The 17,433-nt window shown below is 47.1% G+C and overlaps 1 protein-coding gene across 3 annotated transcripts in view; it reads right to left on the reverse strand.

Moving 5' to 3' along the window:
- The window catches only part of Adam19 (ADAM metallopeptidase domain 19), a 95,094-nt gene extending 78,879 nt beyond the window's left edge, over positions 1-16,215 (reverse strand). Inside the window, exons 1-3 of one of the 3 annotated variants that reach the window (XM_005376236.2) lie at positions 14,990-16,215; positions 11,305-11,390; positions 7,010-7,080 (exon numbers count right to left, since the gene is read on the reverse strand). In XM_005376236.2, the coding sequence (XP_005376293.1) occupies positions 7,010-7,080; positions 11,305-11,390; positions 14,990-15,086 (254 nt within the window). In that variant the 5' untranslated portion in view covers positions 15,087-16,215. Of the gene's footprint in view, positions 1-7,009; positions 7,081-11,304; positions 11,391-11,601; positions 11,666-14,430; positions 14,908-14,989 lie in introns of those variants that run through there. The other 2 variants (XM_005376238.2, XM_013508800.1) reach the window with 2 other exon arrangements.
- Between the last annotated feature and the right edge of the window lie 1,218 nt (positions 16,216-17,433).

Consider the following 17,433-nt stretch of genomic DNA (forward strand, 5'->3'; position numbering starts at 1 on the left):
AAATAAATAAATAAATAAATAAATAAATAAATAAATAAATATATTTGTGATTTCATTTAGGGGCTATGCATATAATCGAGAATAATCTTCCCATCTTTAAATTAATAATACCTACAAAAAATTTGTTTTCATATAAGGCAACATTGTCACATGTTCAGAGATTAGGATATGGACATTTTAGGGGAAGAGAAGGTACATTTTTCAACCTACAACACCCTGCAATGAAGATATTAATGTAAAGACATTCTGTACAAAAGTACAATTGTAACTGGCAAACAGACCTGAGTTTAACTCCTGGCTTTGCCTGACATTGGGTAAATTACTTAAACTCTTCAGGCTTACGTTTCCTTATTTATAAAATGTGCATAATAGCAATATTCCTTTCAAAGTCTTCACATAGGGACCAGGTGTCAGTAAATGCTCACTTCTCAGTATTACTACGAATCAGATGAACCACTGTGAGTGTTATGGTTCAGATGTACTATGAATCATTGAGAATTATGAATCAGATGGAGAAGTAAAACTCAGAAGACAAGTGATTGCCAAGACCATATAACCAGGAGGTATCAGGCCCTGGAATTGAATCTGGGTCTCTCTTGGACCCAAACCTAAGTCTACTCCACTCCATGAAATGGGGTGTGTGGTGCTTATTGGCCATGGCCTTCACAACCAACACATCTAGGTTATTTTCTCTGTGGATGCCCTCTTATACTTACTTAGGCCAACAGTATAGCTGCAACCCTTTGGAGTACCACTCCTAATTAACAGTATAGCTGCAACCCTTTGGAGTACCACTCCTAAGTACTGACACTGAGTTTAAACAACAGACCTTAAGGAAGGGATGCCATGTTCCTAATGATTTAGAAATAACGTGCCTTAGTCCATCCAGGCTGCCATAGCAAAATGCCCCATACTGAGTGGCTTATAAACACAATAAAAATGAATTTCTCATAGTACTAGAGACAGCAGTCCTGGACCAGTGCATCAGCAGATTTGGTGTCTGGTGAGAGCCTACTTATTGCTTCATCAATGTTTCTTCTAGCTGTGTCTTCACCGGGTAGCAGGGGTGAAGTAGCTCCTGATCTCCTTTATGAAGTCACTTAATCCTATTCACGAGGGCAGGAGCTGCATAACCTAATCACAGCCCTAAAGCCCCACCTCCTAATGCTGTCACCTTAGGGATTAGGATTTCAACATATGGATTTGAAGGACACATAAACAATCCATTGCAATTAGAGACCCTACTTATGCAGTGGTGTGGTTGAGGATTTGGTTTATACAAGGATCACATCAGACTATCTGGCAAACCATTGGCTCTGCAACTCCAGGGGTTCTGCACAGCATGAGAAATGTAAATGAAATAAGTCTCAGTCTACAAAACCACAGCTGGAAACTACAGTTCAAATAGAATCACCAGAACTCTCCAGGGGAAGGAGCCCAACACAGCCCTTGAAATTTAAATTCATTCATGTACTCACTGCCTTCGATGAAGCAGGGTTGATTCCATTGATGATGTTTCCAAAAAAAATTTGGAAAAAATTTCAGACACCCACAGGCAGTGCTCATCCAACTCTGGCGTCCCCACCCATGCATCCAACTGTTTCCTCGGCACCGGTCTCCCTGGGTTAGACAGTCTTAGCTGCAAGGAATGGGGAGCCCAGCTGCGTTCAGAGTTTGGAAAAACATTTTGAATACTTTAGATCTGCCAAGTTCTTGGTTAAAGAAGGATATCCTTTAATTTCTGAAGCCATGTGTATTCTAAGTGAAATGTAACCCATATGTCTGTGATTCATTTAAATGCAACTCGGTGAAACATGGTCGGCTAACAGCACCGGGACACCATCTAAGCCTTCCTAAGCTCACTTTGATCCAGGAAATTGACTTTTGCCAACAACAAATGAAGCTCCTGACAAGAAAGATCAAAAGAGCCCGTCCTTTATCCTAGATAAGATGGTGAAGTCTACTCCTGACCCAAGAGGAAGCTGGGGTGAGGGGAGGTAGGGGGCCCCCCGAGGCCTGACTGGTATTCAGGGCTTTGCTCCATATCAGCTACGTATTTCTCCCAGATCTCTCTGCAAGAGAGGGGTAAGAATAGGAGATGGTAATTCCTCCATCCTGGCTATGGTGGGAAAATATTCCTGCCTGGTAATTCGCTCCTACTCAGCTCCTCTAGCAATATATAATCCAAATAGGGTTGAATGGAAAGGAGAAAATCAGAGATTAAAATCACTCCAAAAACAGCGAATGACTGTTAATTTTCCAGGCTGCAGCTTTGTTTCTAGGACAACAAAAGCAATCTCCTTTTCTATAATGTCTCTGAGATATAGAGATTAAAGTCAAAAGAATTGGTGGTTATTGAAATCTGAAAATCTCTAAATGTCTAACTATGCCTTGACAATGAATGCTCCCCAGGAGGTTCCGGAAAGAAAAACAAATATGCATTCTTATTAGCTAGACTTATACAAACAGAACCTCTGCCTCACTGGGAAGGCACACAGTGAATCGGGGAGGACCAAAAGACACCTCTCCCTTTCTTACACCAAAACTTCAATCTTACCATCACTTGGACTCAAGGAAGGATAGCACAATACCGTGTTAAGAATCCCAGAATGGACCTTGGAGATGAGTACTGGGAAGTACACGGCCCAAGGTCCTCTGGGCAAAGTGCCCACCCACTTAGCTGCTTGCTTGCTTTTGAAAGTGACCTTGTGACACAGCGATCCTTCTCACCATTCATGCGGCCAGTAGGCATCCTGGAGGTGGGCTGAACAGGCCAGTGTGCCCTCTCCTTGGGAAAGGAGGAGAGAGGAGGGAGTTGGGCACTTATCTCCCTGGAGATGTTATCTCCCAGGATGCCTGCAACCAAGGGGAATGCCATCTGACGTCAGCAAACACGCTTTCATCAGATGCGGTCCCTGGGCTGACAAGCAGTCCTCAGAGCATGGAGGAATTGCGCAGAGAAAGAATATTATGGATTTTGTTCCAAAGTTGTGGGATGTGAAAATAACAGCATATAACTTGTGCCCTATAATTTCCCTCCTTGTGTTGTCTCCTGCCTGAACTGCTGAGTCCTGAGGGAACAGCTCATCACCAACTTCAAAGTCCCATGGTTTGCGGTGCCATTTGCCTTCATTCCACTTGCGCTATTTCAGGGAAGTCTGTGCAACTGTATCAAACTGCCTGAAGCAGGAGCTCTTTGCTATTTTTCAACTTACACATCATTTTCTAAACAGATCATGAAAGAAGAAGAGCTCTTGAAACCTGAGACAAAAGCCCATTCTACAGATGAGAAAGTTGAGGCTCAGGTAGGCTGATGTCTCTGAGCTCAGTGCTATGTCCTCCATACTAAATGCCTCGGTCACAGCGAAGTTTCTCACAACAGCACTGTGCACCAACAAGCACAAATTACGTGTATACATTTCACAAATGTTACACAGTGTCATGAACAATGACGTGTACATGTTATTAAAGCAAAGTATTATCTTCATTACATCAGTGGAACCTAAGAAAAACAAGTTGTAGAACAGTATGTCTGCTTTAATCTCATTTCTGCTTCCCTTTCCTTAGTTAGAATAGCATTCTGTGTATGTGCTGCTGTGTGACTGTGTGCAGAAGCCCCCACATGCCTGTGTCCATACGCATAGGAAAGGTCAAGCGTCTGACCACCAAATAGTTAACAATGGATTCTCCTATGGTGGGAAACTTTCATTCTTTCATTTATTTGGCATTGCTACATGTTTTGCAATGAGTGTGCACTGCTTTTGTAATTTAAAAACAATGAGCAAGACATTATATTTGCTTTGTACTAAACAAGGGAGACAAGCCAGACACCATCAGGCACCATCTCATCCTCGCCATGGCTCTACGACATGGGACTCTGACAGTATCCCAGTGGGGGAACTGAGGCTTCAAGAGGACACGCAGATGTTAAGTGCAGAGCCTGAATGCAGGACTCTCAGCAGTAAAGACATACTCAGAGGAACCCTAAGAAGTCATTTCTGTCTCAGCAGCACTCAACAGAGAAAAGGGAGAGCATCTCTCAGCGAGATGCCAGCGGTTTGCCCTGAGCTGCTTCAAAGCAGAGAAAAGGCTGCTGGCTGCCGTGCTATTCCATCAAGGCTTGACTGCTGCCTGTGCTGAGGCTCCTTGCCCACATCCCCTTTCCTGGCCTGTCCCCCTGCTCCTCCATCCTCACCATTCTTGGCAATGATGCCTCGTGTGTGAATTCCATTAAAGGCTTGCTCACTGCTATTTTGGGCCATGCATTAGCACATGGGCTTTGGTTTGATGGGAGAAAGCCAGACACCACAGGATGGTGAAAAAATTACAATATCCCCCCCCCGGGAGTCCCAGAAACTTTCATGCCCGTTGCTCCTGGAAGACCTGAGAATTCTGGATGTGGAGAAATGGGGGGCAGGGGTAGAAAGGCATAGACATCTATGGCCTTTGAACTTGGCCGTTCCCTCCTCTTAGAATGGTCCCGTCAGCTGTCCACATGGCTTACTCCTTCAGGTCTCAACACAAATACGAAATCAGCAAGGTCTTCGCTGACCACTCTCCAACTACAGCTCCTCCTGCGCCACCTCCTGCTCTCCCTGAGCCTGCTGCTCCTTCACCACACTTGTCCTCTGACAAGCTGCACATGCACTTGTTTGCTTCCTGTTCCCCAGGACTCGAACGTAAGATCCCTAGAGGAAAAGAGCTGTTTTACTCACAGCTCTGCTCCTAATACCTACACGGGTGCCTGGCGTGCTACAGATGCACAGGAGATGAAAAGTACGAATGAATCCATGGAGGGGGGTAAGAACCACAGACAGAGAAATCGCGCAGCAGAGTCTAGTACCCCTTCCCCACAGACATCACCAGATTACAGAAACTTTCATACAACGACTTGAAAGATCAGAAAAGCATCACCCCCACTCCGAAGCTGTTTTGCATCTGAGGTCACACGTGGCATGAATGAGAAGCCCTTGGGAAACAAACATTCTAGGAAGTGGTGTGTGGTTAGAGTTCCGCTCGCTAACACTTGTTCAAAAACAAAAAGGTCCAACTTGGATGAAAATAGCAGGAAGCTGTCCCCCAAGGACACCTGGTGAGATCATGTTGCTTGGCTCTGTTGCTTCCCTTTCTGTCAGGTCTCCCTCCTTCTGCTGACTCAAGGAAGCCAGGAACCATAACCAGCTGCACGTGGTTCCCTGTGAAATAAGAGTGCTATTCCTGCAGTATCTATGGGGTATTGAGCAATAAAAATCACAGTAGTAGTTGACCATTCGCCCTGTGCCCTATAAACTCTTCATCTGCACCACTTCATTCAGGCCTCCTAACTGCTCTGCAACTCTAGACCTAAGCCAAGAATACCAATGATCCCAGTCTCCTCTCTCTTGTTTTCTTGCTGTGTGACCTTATATATTTATTCCTATCCCACTCTGAGTCAGTTTCTATATCTGTGCAACAGACTATTGCATTCAGTGTTTTCTAAGGCATCTTCCTACTCTAACACCCTATGAGCTCTTGCAAAAGTTCTAAAACAGGATGGAAGGACAGAGGTTCAAGTCCTGAGACCCATTTCCAAGGACTTGCCCATAATGACACCACCATCACTCGGGCTGACCAGAAGAGGATTAAAGTCTAGAGGCTCCATCGAAGGCCCAGTAGGTCAAATCAGACACAGGGGGCAACAGGAACATTTATACAGAGCTCAAGCTGGGATTCTAAAGCAGACCCCTGAGAAAGGCTGTCAAGAGCAGACCTCCTAAGGTACCACAGGAAGACAACCCAAAGAAGCAGCCAGCACAGGAGGGCCTGCATCCTCTGAGGACATGGCCAGCCAAGTTGGTTCTAGGGAAATGGAAAGAAATATTTCAGTAAAGCAGGAAAAGGCAGGTTTCATGTAGCAAAATGACAGCAATGTCCATCTTTCTTGCTTCCGAAGACTGTCATATAAGGTACTAGCAAAGGAAGAAAGATATAAGCAAAGCCCCCTGCATGCACCAGCTCCTGAGCTGCACTTTACCCACACCACGGACACTACTTATCCTCCTTCGCAAGTGTGCGAAGAGCCTAAATTTGGAGTAAATTCTAGTCTCTCTTTTCACCCAAGTCAAGCAGCCATTCCCATCCCTCTGGACGTGGGAAGGCCCTGCTCCATCCCTTTCTTGGCAGTGATGTATCTGATTACTCATCGGCTTCCAGGGGGTTTTGGAGACTGCCAAGAGGAGACAGGCAGCTCTCCAAGCCATGCACCCTTATCTGCGACATCTATGTGGGAGACAAAAGTGGAACTATTGGCGGAGTCCTTCAGCCAAGCAAGAAGAGCCTCTTATCAGCCAGGCAACCAGGAATAGCTGAAGAATGAGCAACACACATGGCCCTGCGCCGTGCCTACCTACCTCCTCAGTGACGCGAGCCACGGCACAACCACAGCCAGCAGCAAATCAGTGCGGAGGTATCTCTGGCCAGACCATTGCCCAAGATGTATGAGATTAAGCAGATGGAGGAGCTGGGCCCACTGAAGCCAGGAGACTGCGAACAGTGCCCCTCTTGGCCAAGTCTTGGATTTGGCTGACCCCGGACAGATGGAACAATTAGGATGTGAGGTGCCAAGTCCCAGTGCGCTCTGTTTGCCTCTCTCCTCTCTGCTGTTTTCCTCTAATCGCTTTCACTTCCTGCCCTGTGCTGGGCTGGAGCAGTACAGCTGCATCCAGGCTCTTCCCCTCCCTAACTTCGCACACACACACACCCACACCCGTGTGCTGCTGTGAACTCCAAGAGGCACGGGAAGTGCAGCTTAAGGAAACTTAAGCATGATGTCAAACAGTCCGATAACTTCACAGCAAATAAGAGGCTGTGGGAAAACTCCCGCTCTGCAGGATACTCCCTCAGAGGGAACAGGGATTGAGCGCTTGGAACCACTCTGCTGAATGCTTCCTTCCAAACAGCGACACCTCCCTGTCTCCAGCACTAACACTGAAGTTAACAGTGTTCATCCCAGGCGAAGGAATCCACTTACTCATTTTTCTCCAGATCCAGGATCAGTTCTTGCCCCTCAGCCGTTACCCTGAGCTCAGCTCTGATGGGATGCTAAAAGCAACAAGAAAAGAAAGTCAGTTTCTAAAAGTAGGGACACAGGCTGCCCAGGAAGAGCATGGGATTTAGCAGGGTTCTCGTACAGGGACCCACAGGAAGGAAGCAAGAAAAGGTCAATTGCATTTCCAGCCCAGACCTGAAATGGCCTCAGTCCCAGAATGACCCAAATCCTTCCCCCATCTGCTTTCTCCTGAGAAGCAAAAGAAAGCAACTCCAGGCTGAGATGTGGTGGAAATGCAGACCTGTAGTCTGATAAAGGGAAACACAGGAAGATGTGATTTCCAACAGTAAATTTCCCAGGGGTCAGACCTGGATTCAAGGGCTAGCTCTGACACCAGCACTTTGTGAACTTGGACGTGATACCAATCCTTACTACATCTTTGTTTCCTCTTTTATAATAAAGCGATAACAATAATCAAACTTATGAGGGTTTCACAAGGATTAAATGAGATAATGAATGTAAACAGAGGAGCGCGGTGCCTCCTCACACCCTCAGCACATTGGTGGACTCCCTTGACAGCAGGATCTTATTTATTTTGGCCATCAACTTGGAAACCCCCATCAGCTCAGAGGCCACAACAAAAAAGCACCTCAAATTGAGGTTTCAGAAACCCAAAAATAGATATATTTTATACATGAGCAGTTTGCTAGTAGCCACAGGGGCTACTTCCCCACAGTACAACATTTAAAATGTACAAATGGCCAATGAGTGTGAAGAACACGTTCACCACCACAGGTGTATCATACACTGCACCTTCCAAAAAGCAACAATATAAAAGAGATACCTTAAACATAATCAAAGGGACAAAGATTATTAAAAACCATAAATCACAACACAATGGAGCATGCCATATCATGGGCACGCTCACCCCCTACCTGATCATTTAAACTGAAACCAATTCTCTCAAAAATAATTTTGACAATACAGAATAGAAATTTTTAAATATTTAGACCCTTTGACTCAAGACTGTCTGAAGAAGGGCCGGGAATATAGCTCAGTGGTGAAGCTCCTGCCTGGCAAGCGCAAGACCCTGAGTTCGATTCCTAGTACAAAAAAACAAAAAAAAGACTGTCTGAAGTGAACAAACAGAAGCATAGGCAGAGATTTGGTCACAGAAGCTATTACTTATAATGATAAATAATGAAACAAAACCTAAATACCCCCAAATAAAAGAATGATTAAACCATGATTCATTTACTGTATCTGACAGAACACTAGACAGTCATTAAAAACAGTGTCTTTAATTTTTAAATGATTGAGAAAGTAGACACAATAAGCATTAGATAAGCTGGGCCTGCTGGCACACGTCTATACTCCCAGTGGGAGGCTGAGGCAGGAGGGTTACCATGAGTTCGAGGCTAGCCTGGGCTAAACAGTGAGTTCAAAGCCAGTCTGAACTACATGGCAAGATCCTATAAATAAATAAATAATAAAGGCTCAAAATATAACACTGTAGTTTTTATTTGAAGGGAAAACTATACAGAGAAATAAATTTCAAGTTTACGTAGTTACTCTAGGTAGTAGGAATATAAATTAATTTTATCTTCTTTTGCACATCTTTCTATATTCTTATCATTTTTATTATTTATGAAAAGGACTTTGATTTCCTTTTATTTTATTACTGTGGAAAATTTTAAATAAATTTAAAATAATAATAAGCCAATTCATAATAAGCCTGCACACTTTGATAATTCAAGTTAAAGCTATGAAACTTCTTTTAAAGGAAGCAAACATTGACCTTAGAAAGTTTACATTTTTTTTTTTTTTTTTGGTTTTTCTCTGGTACTGGGAACTGAACTCACGACCTTGCACTTGCCAGGCAGGCGCTTTTGCCGCTGAGCTAAATCCCCAGCCCGAAAGTTTACAAATTTAAAACAGCATAGATTCTTCTCCAGTGTGGGCTAAGTAAGATTTCTCTAAGTGGGAACCAAGGAACTGATAAATTCTTGAAACCTAAGCTGGTGCCCTTTCTGTCTTGCTGCCAACCTCACTCATCCAGACCTGTGCATCCTGGAGACTTCCAGGCAACCGAGGGTGCTGATGAGATGTGAGCATTCCAACCCAGACTTCTTGGGCAGTGCTGCCCACTCCCTAACTGGCCCTGTTCCCCGTCTTCAGAAGGAACATTTCATGGAGCTGGGTCAGATGTTTGCCCAGACACTGTCACTAAGAGATGCACTTTTGGTTTCTGATGCCCTGATTTAGCTCTGCCAACACCTAGTCTAATCATGGGTCCTTTGCATTTTATTTTGGGAAGTTCTGGGGCAAGGGCCTTGCCCAGTCACACTGAGCACCCGGAACACAGCCCCAAGAAGGCATCTGAGAAAGCGCACAGCAGCAGAGCAAGAGGTAGGTAGCCGTGTGACAGCCCACATATCACAGCACTGTCACCTGTCCCCCTAAGGGACACAGTTGTAACATGAACACGAATACTACTTTTTAGATGAGCAATCCAAAAATAATGATCCCTGTTCTGGAAGACGGGCAGACTCTAATACTTAAAGTAAGACAGACACTCCTTGCTTCCAGGGGATGATACAAGTAAAAAATTAAACTGCACTTTAAGGGTCTAGGGAGCTTCCCTGGCCAGTTCTGCTTAGTAGCTTTCTCTTATAAGCCCAGCTCTGGCCTAGGAAGGGGTAACTCTCCATTCATCCATCCCCCGGCAGGGTGAAAAGTCCTTTCTCTCTCCGACTAGATTAAATAAATAGTTCCACAGGTTATTGGAAATCTATCCTGTATCTTTGCATCCCCTTACAGTCTAACATTAAATATATTGTGTTTAATTCATATTGATACTGAATTAATTACATAAATGAGAACAGTGACCTAAGAGAATTCCAGCTCGCTCTCTGTCCCTCTCCCTCCCTCCCTCCTCTCTCCTTCCTTCTCTCGTTCTCTTTCTGTCTCTCTCTCTCTCTCATTCAGCAAATATTTATGGTGCCAGGCACTTTGCTGAGTATTCCTAATAAATACAGTGACCCATGCTCTGAGCAGACAATTGTTGGGAACAAAGACAGGATCTAGTCCTCTGCTTTGTTTCTCAGGCCCTTCCTGAGGATACCAGGCATCCCACATCTGGAGGGAACAAAGCAGCCTCTATAAAAAGTACCAGATCCATTCCTCAGGCAATAATGGTAAGGTGAACTATTCAAGATCCGAATTTTTAAAAATAATCTGCTCCGGGATGGCCATCTATTAATCTGTCTAGACCTTTCCTGAAGCTATTTTCAGCCTTTCCCTGATAAAATGAGTTCCATGCATGTATCACCTTCAGGTGCAAATCTTCCTCGCTTTCTTTGCCCTGCAATTTTCTCTGCAGGTTCCCTTAGTAAACCCAAGTTGGAGTATGAGGGGATTTGTCCGCATTACTCTTATCTTAAAGAATTCTGAGCATTCCTCCTTTCCATTCATCTTTCCAGGCTGAAAAGTCACAGTATCTGAAGTCTTTCCTGACATATCTCCCGCTCTAATCTTGCTCCTATGTGTATCCAATAAATCACAGGCCATTTGAACCTAAAGAGACTTTTGAAACCAGCCCCTCTCCCCAGCTCTCTTCATCCTTATTCCCTTTCAGACTTATTTTATAAATGAATAAAAAACAATTATTTAAAGTGGAAGGTCACATAGCATGCCAACAATCGCTTCTCTCTCCTAGCATCACTTGAGCAGCAAAAACAAGAACTAGAAAGAATACCTCAGTCACGCATAGTTCCTGCCTACAAGAACAGAATAATGTTTTCAGTTCTGTTCCTGGGTAAAGCCTGTGCATTTTTCTGGTGTTCTGGCCCAAGGAGCCTACAGGATTTTAAGATATATTAAAAATAATTTAGATTATACTTTTTCTCTCCAATTACATTATCTTATCAATAAAATGAAGCATGTATTGTGTACCATAATAATAGCAAATACAATATTTAATAAATTCCAATCAAAAGTGATGTTTGTGACACCTTCACATTTGTAATTAGTTGTGTCAGGATTAATGTGCGTTTTCAGTTTCTCAACCAATAGCATTTGGAATGTTCTAGGTGTTCATTATATACTGAAGGAAAGCCCATCTGAGGTGTCCAAAACCATCCAAAGAGGGTAGAGCAAGAGAGAAACAGAACTATTGGAGACAGCTGGGCCTCTGGAAAAGCCTTGAAAGGGAGACCCAAGCCTCACAGATCCCAGTTCTCAACTCTGGCCTCTGAAAAGGAGAGCTTGAGTCTTACCTTTCCACTCCCGGGGCTTTCTGAAGTCTTCCACTGAGGTATTACGAGTTCATGCTGTGGCCAGGGGCTGCCTCCCTCACTTCCTCCTGCCAATACAAAACATACACCATGGTAACCCCAGACCTCTGCGTCCCATGCACTTTCTGCTGCAACTACTGTCACCCAAAAAGAACTGTCCACAGGATCGTCCCGTGACCTGCTTGTTTCTAGGAGCTTGGTACGTACTATGGGCCACTAACACGTATTCTTCCAGGTGTAAGTGATAAACTATAAGTGGGACAAACAAGGTGTCTGTACCTGCCAAGGTTACCTTCGGAGGTGAGAGACAGAAAATCAACATTCTCAGGTGGTGCTAAATGACCTGCAAAAAGTAAGAGAGGGCCATAGTAAGTGGCAGAGGGTGCCTATTTTGAGACAAGATGATCAGCAAAGATGACACATAATCAAGACCTAAGGGTCCAGCAGAAGGCACCATGCAAAGATCGGGAACAGCAGTCCGGCTGGAGGCATCGGAGGGGCAATGCTGAGCAGAAGTGCACTTCACCTAAGGGAGAAGCAGAAGCTAGAATCAAGTAAGTGAGAGAGAAAGACAGAAATGTAGTCAACAAGACAGCTCTGGGTCTGATAATGCAGAAGCCATGGAAAGTGTCTGGACTTTATTATAAATAGACCTGGAAGGCATTGGACTTCTAAACGCAAAGTAATACGATCTGTATCAGGCTGAGTGGAGAATGGGGGAGGGTGGAGAGGGAGAGCAGAGAGCAGGAAGGCAGGGCTGCAAGCTCGCAGGAGCCCTGACGAGATAGGACAGTGGCTCAGACTAGAATGACATCAGCAGAGAGGAATGAAGTAGTAGAATTCTGGATATATTCTGGAGATTCAGCCCCCGGTGAGCCTCAGTTTCTCATAGAAGATGATGACACTCACTTGCCCACTTCCCAGTGTTCCTGGAGAATAGTATGACATTGCTTCCTACCCGCAAGGCATTGTTACATCAACATGAGGTTCCTAATGGCAAGTGTGCATTTGTATTTCCCTTCCTGCTCTCCAGACCACTCTCACCATCCTCATGGCAACCTGGGGAAACAGGTAGTAGTGCTTCTATTGTACAAGAAAGGGACTTGAAACCACAGAAGGAACTTGTTCAAGGCAGTGCAGACCATCTTAATCGAATGAGAATTTCCTAAGACCAAAGCAAATCAGCCTCCACAGGAGTAGGTCAGATTCAAAGGATGTCTGGGGTTAGATCTGAGGAGTCCAAATTCTATTATTTCTAAACCAAGCATATCAGTCACATGGACTGTAATGAGTCATATAAAAGATAGCTGTCATTGTTCTGTTAGAACGCTATGATGGTGATAATTAACTTTCCTTTTAGATGACTGACATAGGTATTTGCAGTCAAAACATATCCTAAAAACAATCTCATTAGACCAACATTTTGTAAACTGGTAAAAACCAAATGCAGTGCATTTATTTATCTACCAAATATGTTCCATGTTTTCTATACATGAAGTGCTACACTAGGAGCTTAATACTCATGGGGGAACGAGACAGACATAGTCCCTGCCCTCGTGGTTCTGATGAGTCTAGACTCTTTTAAACAAAAAGGGATTATATATAACATTTCATGGAATATTTAAAGAAATTACATAGGGTGATCAAGAAAAAACAAAAAGTAATCTGGAGTCTCAACCGTGGAGGATCATACAGTACATTTAAGAGAAAAATGTTTGAAAGTTGGAAATGGACGAGGGACAAATAGAATGTCTTTTCAGGAGTACTGTTTCACAGCCTTCACATGCGTTATTGACTTATCTGAGGGAACGTACCTTTGGCTTTTAATTTACTATTGACTGGAAACGTATACTGTCTGAAGTCATATATTAACTATAGATTTCTAGTGGACAGAGATTAAAACTTGTTTCAGGGTAGTGGAAAGATAACAAATAGCATCGTTCCCCACCACCACCACTTCTGTCTGACGCGGCCACAGGATTTTAGGTCCTTCTCCAATGCCTGCGCCGTCCTGACCCTCTAACCCTCCTTCCACCCAGCTGCGCCATTCCGATAGCTACCGCATCAGTGAAGAGAGGGAACCTTTGCCCCATTTTTGAGTCAAGTTTTTAACTTTTGAACATCCTACTTCTGCAGTTTCCCGATGGACTTTAAGAGCTGTTAAAACCATGAGTATAGAGAATGTGGTGATTTGGGAAATGCTTACCACGTGAAGTGCAAAATGCAAGATACAAAACTCTACCTGGGGTATGTTTCCAATTTTAATAACATATGTTTATAGAAACACAAGAAGACAAGAGGGGAAAAACAATCCAGAATATTAACAGCAACGATTAACTTAGGGATTGCAGGTAATTGTACTCCTTTTCCACTTTTCATTACCTGCAGCCACTCTACGGCGCCTAGTGGTCCCTGGGGACTCGGAAGGCGCCTAGTGGAGCACTAGCTCACTTTCCTTGCCTTTCCTCACGCTTTTCTCTTACACAAAACTGACTCCGGCCTCTTGCCGGATTCTGGAGAGATGAATAGAACCCGGTCCCTCTGTCTCAAAGAGCCACAGGTCACGGGAGAAAAGCTTCCTTCCCCCGGCTGGCTGTGAAGCCCCCGTGCCTCAGTTTCCCTCTCAGGAAGATTCGGGAATCGCCCTGAAGCTCGCAGGGTCCGAGCCAGCACGGCCTCCTGGCCCTCGGCGGCCCGGGGGAGCCTGCCCAGCCTCCACCGCGCCGAGCTCGCTTGGTTTGAAAACGCTTCACTGCTGGTCCCCGCACGTAGCGGTCTGAAGTCAGCCCCGCCTGTGCGCGGCCGAGCTAAGGCTACGCTTTCTGGAGTGACAATGACAGAGCCTGGGCACCGCCCCAGGGACAGTTCCTTACGCAGAATCGGCGGACAGCCCAGAAGATGGGCCCTGGAGACGGCGGTGTCTGGGAAACCAGTCTGGGAAACCGACTTCACCCAGCTTCCAAGCTGGAAGCTGGAGCCCCAGTCCCTGCGCTGCACCGAAGGAGGGCCCGAGGAGGCCGAGCGCGCGCAGGGCTCCGCGGAGTGGAAAGAGAGCCCTGCCTTCCCGTGCGGCGCGGACCTCCCTCTGCGGCGCGGCTGTGCACAAACCCGTTCTCTTTTGTGGGCTTCGGTTACCCAGCAGTGCCAAGGATGCGTCAGGCTTGATTTTCATTCAGAGCGTCCCGGCCAGCTCAGGGCTCCAAAGTGCAGAGGCAGAGATGCGCACTGAGCCACCCTGCCACGCTCCTGCTGCCTTCCGGGGCAGCTGGTTTTCCACCCCGCCAGCGCGCGGCCCGGAGCGCGGCCCCGAGAGCCGCTCCCCAGGGCGCTCGGGATGCTCCAGGCGCCAGCGCCGCGGAAGCCGGAGAGGATGGGCCAGGCAGAGCGGAGAGGAGCGACCGTGAGAACCGGAGCGATCGCAGAGGCGGACAGAGGAGCCGAAAACAGACGAAGGGGGAAGAGGGGACGCCAGCAAGCGAGGGCACTGGCTGCTCCCGGCGCGCTCCGAGTCCGGCGATCCCCGCCGCCGCCCGAGACGCGCGCCGTGGAAACAAAGCCCGGGCTGCAGGGCAGGGGCGGCCGGAGCGCAGGCCCAGGGACCCGGTCCCGGTCCCGGTCCCAGGCCACCCCGCCCACCCGCCGCGGTCCCCTGCTCCCGGGCACTTACTTCTCGTCCAGCCCGGCTCCCGCACCGCCAGCGGCCGCAGGGGCTGCAGGACGAGCGCCAGCAAGCACAGCCGGGCGGCGCCGGCGCCCCCCGACATCGTGGCTCCCCTCGCTCGGCTCACAACCGTGCCATGCCCGCCCCGGCGCGACCGCGGGGGTCGAGCGTCTGCAGCCCCACGGCCGCCTAAGAGCCCGCCGGCTCGGCTCCCGGCCCAATGCAGAGACGCCCCGCCCCGCCGCTGGGCTGGGCCTGGGGACGCAGGCGGAGAGGGGGCTGGGGGACCCGCCGGAGGAGCAGCGGGCGAAACCCCTGCGGGCCCGCCGGCTCCGGAGACCGGGACCACTCCAGGGACCGGGAGCTGGCGAGAAGGGGGCTCGGGCACCGGGGAGGGGAAACGTCACGGGTGGGTGCGACCCGGAGAGGACCAGGTTCCTAAGGGTTAAACCGGACTTTGGGTTAACCCAAGGTTTAACCTGAGGGTTAAAGGGGACCCTTTGCTCCCCAAGGGCCGCTTCACTCTGTCCAGCACTGTGCTAGTACTCCTGGGTGACAGACCACGCGTCTGTGCCATCCCCAGGGCCCACCGCGCTTGGAGGCCGGCGCGAAAGAGTTAACCCAACGCCCAGTCACGAAGCACTAAGTGCTGTATGGAGTTGTGTTTTTTTAAAAGCAGGGCCCAAATCCCAAGCCATTCCTTCTGTCTGAGAGGAGGGAGGAGCAGAGAAGATCGGAATCCCAGAGGACGGGACATCTGAGCTTGGCAGAGCAGAAATGGAACACAAGGGAAGAAACAGCCCGGACAAATACACTAGGGTGTGAAAGCCCATGGGCTGTGCGGGTGGGAAACCAGAATTCCCGGATAGTTAGGGCTTCAGGGGTTGGGATGGAAATAGTAGGTGAGCCCTGGGAGGAATAAAGACTATCACTTACTGAGGACTCGTTATCTCTAGAAGAAGAAAATTACGATGCCCCCTCCAGCTGCCATAATAAAATACCGCAGGCTGTATCTTAAAGAGCCGTTTATTGTGCTACAGTCCTGGAAGCCAGAAGTCCAACATCCAGGTGTCACCAGAGTTGGTTCCTGTGAGGCCTGTCTTCCTGCCTGTAGATGACTGTCCCCCACTGCGTCCTCACACGGCCTTTCCTCCGTGCGCAGACTGTGCGCTTCTGCTGAGTGGGACGGCCGCTTACCTTATGAACTCGTTTAACCTGTATTGCCTCCTCCCAGAACTCCATCTATAAATACATTCACATTGAGGGCTAGGGATTTCAACGTATGAGTCTGGGGAGACACAATTTAGTCCATCACGTTCCACTCCCCTCCCCCAAATTCATGTCCTTCTCACACGCAAAATACATTCACCTCATCACAAGACCCTCAAAACCCCCTCCAGCACCTATTCCTGATCCAGTCTCATCTAAAGATCAGCTAGGTCAGGTGCGGATAAGAAAACGTACCAATCATCCTGAGACAAATTTTCTCTCCACCTGTGAAGCCCAGTGAGTTCCGTGCTTCCAGATTACGGTCACGGGACATCCTGCTATTCCAAAGAGGAGAAAGGGAACAGAAGAATGGGATGACAGTTCCAGGAAGTCCAAAACCCAGAAAGGCCAAGTCCATTGTTTCTTAACGCTCTAAAATAAGGCTCTTAGCAGGATGGTCTGTCTTCCAGGTCCCCTGGCACAGCACTGTCACCCACGGCTCCAGCAGGGGCCTTGCCCTCACAGTTCAGCCCCTGAGGCACTGGACAGAAAGAGGAGAGGACCACACCTTCTCAAATAGCTTTGCACCCTCTGACCTGTGGCAGCCTTTGTGTCTCTGAAATGCCTTCAGGCTCACTCTCCCCTTTTCTTGAAGGATAAAGCAAGTTCACAGGTGAATAGCTCTCTGGTCCTGTCCTGTGGAACTCCAGAATTCTAAAAGCCTTCCTTTACTGTAGGCTTACTCTGATTCCTGTAGTCCAAAAGACTGTGTCTTAACTATTATAATCCTTTCTCCGCATGTCTGACTCGATGACAGTCCCATAGAGTGTTCAACCACACTCTTGGTGCTCTCTACACAAAAACCGAGACATACCTTCAACAATTTGCTTAGGAATCTCCATGGTTAAAAACATATGCAAGTTTGTCATGTGGTGACTTCTACTTTTCACAAAACACTAGAACACAATTCAGTCGTATCCTTTTATACTGTAGAAGAAGGATTACCTTTCCCCCATTTCCAGTAACATGTTCCTCATTACCAACAGAACCCTCACTAGACGCCTTTAACCTTGGAGGCTTAAGCCTGGGTCCAGCAGACCCATCCCTCACTTTTCTACTGTAAATTTGTATCTTTAGTGTTATAGTAACCAGCCTGCATCTCAGTAACTTTCCCTGAGGGATACAGGAAACAATTTATGTGTTTACCCACTTCATATGATGAATAGCAAATAGTGTGCACA

This window comes from Chinchilla lanigera, unplaced genomic scaffold (genome assembly GCF_000276665.1).
Source record: "Chinchilla lanigera isolate Chin_1 unplaced genomic scaffold, ChiLan1.0 scaffold00007, whole genome shotgun sequence".
NCBI classification, from domain to species: domain Eukaryota; kingdom Metazoa; phylum Chordata; class Mammalia; order Rodentia; family Chinchillidae; genus Chinchilla; species Chinchilla lanigera.